General features: G+C 48.3%; 1 protein-coding gene across 1 annotated transcript; it reads left to right on the top strand.

Moving 5' to 3' along the window:
- The first annotated feature begins 2,118 nt into the window (after positions 1 to 2,118).
- Positions 2,119 to 3,066, top strand: LOC100341485 (olfactory receptor 7A17-like). Its single transcript, XM_089316285.1, has one exon. The coding sequence runs from the start codon at positions 2,119 to 2,121 to the stop codon at positions 3,064 to 3,066; it is 948 nt and encodes a 315-aa protein (XP_089172411.1).
- The last annotated feature ends 1,576 nt before the right edge of the window (positions 3,067 to 4,642 follow it).

Below are 4,642 nucleotides of genomic sequence, written 5' to 3'. Positions count from 1 at the left end.
CATGTGTGTGCATGTGTGTATGTGTGTGTGCATATGCATGTGTGTGGGTGTGCCCATGTGTATGTGAGAGTGTGCGTGTGTGCATGTATGTGTGTGAATGTGTGTGCATGTGTGTGTGTGAGTGTTTGAGGGATAGTCAAGTGTGTTACAGGTCCATAAGGCTGTCTTACTGCCCTATCCCTGCCTTGGCTTTGTTGATGCAGAGTGTTCTTGACCTCATTAAGCTGACAAATAATCTTGTGTATATGTGTATCCATCCTCTCTTCCTGTTATTTCCTACGGTGTCTCTGTGCTTTTCTACTTTTATCTGTTTCTGAAGGTTGCATCACCTCCACCATCAATTGGCATCAATTATTCTTTATTCTTCACTCAACATCAGCTTTTCCACTCATGTTGGGATCTTCACATAAGTACAGTGATAACATTAGATTCATTTCCTGCTCACATTTTTAAAGACTTATTTATTTATCTGAAAGGCAGAGTTACAGAAAGAGATAGAGACAGAGAGAGAGAGAGAGAGAGAGAGAGAGAGAGAGAGAATCTAGCATCTGCTGTTTCACTCCCCAAATAGACATAGACACAGGTGACCAAGCACTTGGGCCATCTTCTGCTGCTTTCCCAGGCATATTATGAGGGAGCTGGATCCTAAGTGGAGCAGCCAGGTCTTGAACCAGCACCCAAATGGGATGCATACATTGCAGGCCAAGGCTTAACTCCACATCATCACAATGCCAGCTCCTCTCTCTACCTCTCTCTCCCTCTCTCTCCCTTTCAAATAAAAATGAACAAAAATAAAAGGGTGAAATGACCTTACCAGAATAGAGTCCAGGGTTTATCTGTTCATGGGAGGTTTTCTTTTTTTTTAAAGATTTATTTATTTATTTGAAAGTCAGAATTACACAGAGAGAGGAGAGGCAGAGAGAGTGAAGTCTTCCATCCACTGGTTCACTCCCCAGTTGGCCACAATGGCCGGAGTTATGCAGATCCAAGGCAGGAGCCTTGAGCTTCTTCCAGGTCTACCACATGGGTGCAGGGGCCCAAAGACTTGGGCTATCCTCTGCCGCTTTCCCAGGCCATAGTAGAGAGCTGGATTGAAGTGGAGCAGCCGGGTCTCGAACCAGCACCCATATGTGATGCCGGTGCTTCAAGCCAGGGCATTAATCCTCCGCACCACAGTGCCGGCCCCCATGGGAGGTTTTCAAGCTGGGACTTGTGGGTGGCATTTACACATTTTTGTAGGAAAGAACTTGATTTGGCCTGCGTGTGTCATGTCCATGCATTGCCCTATCCGTGCAGCCAGGAATGAGAAGGGCACAGTACAAACACAGCCCCAAAAGGCCACAGTACCTGTGTCTGTGTTTGTCTCTGTGTGTTTGTGTGCTTGTGTGCACCTGCTGTGAGGTGAGAACAGTGTTCAAGCTGAGTTACCTGGAATCATTATTCCAAGGTGACAATGTTACTCAGACAAGAACTCAATCAACATATGATACGTAGAAGGAATCCTGCTCAAATCAATGGTTGCCTTTTCAAACACAATGATAAAGTCTAATGGTGGATATTAGAGAATAGAAAGGGAAATATGGGCCAGGGGTGGAGAAAGCTTGTTCTGTTCTCACTAGGTTACAGTTAGGGAGAAATAAGTCATTGCTGGGTTCTGTTGCAAAGTAGGGCAACTATAGATCATGGAAATGCATGATGAATTTCTCTGAAACAGAACTAGAAGGTGTAAACAAAGGGAGCGACTACCTGTGGCTGCCCACAACTGGGATGTAGACAATTTTGTTCTTCCAGGATATTAGACTTCTGACTGGCCAGTGCTTGGAAACATGATTGGAAGTCAATTTATACAGTTCAACTGTAGGAAATCATTACTTATTAAAATAGTAGAATACATACATGCACTTTAGGGAAAATGCTAAGTGGGGAGGAAACTCTGCTCAGAGATGCTAATAAGAAGTTTCAAATGGCCTAAATGAGTTCTACATGGGTCCAGATCCATGCACAGTGTATATAAATCAGTGCTTGCCTGCAACATATAAATGGTAGAATTTCCCCAATGTGAGCAATGGCTCCTCAGTGATCATGTAATTATCTCTTTCCTGGTAGTCGTCTCAACCAATGGCATCAGGGAATGATTCACAAACATCAAGATTCCTTCTCCTGGGATTCTCAGAGGACCCAGAGCTGCAGCCCCTTATATGTGGGCTCTTCCTCTCCATGTACCTGGTCACTGTGGCTGGGAACCTGCTCATCATCCTGGCCATCTTCTCAGACCCCCACCTCCACACACCCATGTACTTCTTCCTCTCCAACCTGTCCTTGGTGGACGTCTGCTTCACCTCCACCACCGTCCCCAAGATGCTGGTGAACATCCAGACGCAGAGCAAAGCCATCAGCTATGCAGGCTGCATCACCCAGATGTTCTTCTTCCTGCTTTTTGCAGAGCTGGACAATTTTCTCCTGGCCGTGATGGCCTATGACAGGTTTGTGGCCATCTGTCACCCCCTGCACTACATGGTCATCATGAACCCCCAGCTCTGTGTGCAGCTGGTCCTGGTGTGCTGGGTCATCAGTGTCCAGCATGCCTTGTTACAAAGCTTAATGGTGCTGTGGCTGTCCTTCTGCGTGCCCCTGGAAATCCATCACTTTTTCTGTGAACTGAATCAGGTGGCCCAACTTGCCTGCTCTGACACTTTTCTTAATGACATGGTCTTATACTTCATACCTGTGCTGCTAGCTGTTGGTTCACTGGCTGGGATCCTGTGCTCCTACTCTAAGATCATCTCCTCCATCCATGCAATCTCCTCTGCTCAGGGGAAGCATAAAGCATTCTCCACCTGTGCCTCTCACCTGTCCGTTGTCTCCTTATTTTATTGCACAGGTCTAGGTGTCTACCTCACTTCAGCTGTTACCCACAACTCACACTCAACTGCTATGGCCTCGGTGATGTACACTGTGGTCACCCCCATGCTGAACCCCTTCATCTACAGTCTGAGGAATAAAGACATAAAAAAGGCTCTGGAAACTATACAAGAGTCCATTGCTCTGGAGCTAAGGAAGCACTGATAATTGTAGGACTCAAATGCCTGGACCAGACATCCTGATTCCATGACCAGATTGTGAAAGTAGAATTTTCTCCTTCATTTTGGTTCCTGGAGTTGGTGTTACTCTGATTTCCACCTGTCTAATTTAAGCAACTTGCTCCTTATGCCTTCTGTTCTCTTCAGTATCTAAACATCTTTCCTTTATTACTTTCCTGCTTTCCAAAGACTTCCCAAACACAGAAATGGTTGGAATTCACCATTGTCTCATGGGATGGTAGGCTATCAAAATAAGTTCTCTACACATGATGTGTTCATACGGAGTAGATTTTTGTTTGTTTTACTGAAAAACATGTTATGTGTTTTGCAACTCCTACAGTCAGACTACAGCTGGCAACTGAGGTCATTTACTGAATGTAGGTTAAGAAAATCTGAGACCACAGTCTTTCTCCTTTATCTCTTCATTCCTGGGTATATCACTAACAGCTCTTCCTGATAGTGGAACTTAATACATCTGTGTGTTTTCTAACTGGTCATTGGCTTTGATTCTCTCCTTTAGGGTCCTGTGTCTGTTTCAGATCCAAGTGTCTCCCTCAACAGTGCACAACAGGCGCCTTCTGGAATATACTCCATCATGTTCTTTAGTAAATGTGTTTATTATCATCTATCAATTTTGAATCCATATCGATATGTAATGATAAACACAGGAGTGGAGTTTTTTTTTTTTTAAAGATGCTTATTTATTTGAAAAGCATATAAACAGAGACAGAGGGAGAGAGGAGATTGGGAGTGGAGAGAGCTGTATCAGAAGTGGAGCAGCTGGGACTCGAACCAGTGTCCATATGGGATGCCGGCACCGCAGGCAGCAGCTTAGCCCACTAAGTCACAGCGCTGGCCCACAAGCAGTTCGATGTCACACCTCTGTGCCTGCCCTGTGTTGCCCCCAGTGCATAGCTGGTGCGGTTGTGCAGAGGTCTCTGATCTGAATGCCCGTGCGGTTGGTGCGTAGGTGTCTCTGGACCCCACTGCAACTCTGTGCAGCACCCAGAACTGTGCCCCCAAAACAGCTGGTAGAGGAGGGGTCTTCCCCCGCATCCTGGAGTGGGAGTGAAGGCAGCCAACGCAACGGAGCAGGTCTACGCGACCCCGCTGCCCACCGCCAAGGACAGGCAGAACCGAGTCCTGCCCGGGCTCCAAGTCACAGGGAGGGAGACAGGCTGAGGATGGAAAGATGGGAAAGGCCCTGAGAAACGTTGTGACGTCACCGCCGTGACGTCACCGGGTTTCCTGCTCTTCCTAATGCTGGACCTTCCTACACCCAACTTCCTGCTCCTTCAGATGAAGCCAGATCCGGGCGGCGGGAGTGGGGGGGGGTCTCCTCGGGTCAGGCCTGCCGGCCTCCCTGGCGGTGCTGGGGGCCGCGCCCCTCAGGTGGGGTCAGCCACGCAGGCCGACGCCTGCTTCAGGTCGCCCACGGCCTCCTCCACGGCGCCGCCGCAAGCAGAGCGGACCCCGCTGGAGCCCCGCGCCCACCGCCGCCGCTGACTCCGCCTTTGAATTTGCCCCGAGCGCGTCCCGTCGCGCCGCGCGCCCTCTGACCC

This window comes from Oryctolagus cuniculus, chromosome 16 (genome assembly GCF_051225735.1).
Source record: "Oryctolagus cuniculus isolate XC-2025 breed Fujian yellow rabbit chromosome 16, ASM5122573v1, whole genome shotgun sequence".
Lineage (NCBI taxonomy): Eukaryota > Metazoa > Chordata > Mammalia > Lagomorpha > Leporidae > Oryctolagus > Oryctolagus cuniculus.
This window is presented reverse-complemented; position numbering and strand designations above follow the sequence as displayed.

Bases quoted from the DNA above. Each gene is read 5' to 3' on its own strand.
- LOC100341485 (XM_089316285.1), top strand. From the start codon at position 2,119: ATGGCATCAGGGAATGATTCACAAACATCAAGATTCCTTCTCCTGGGA.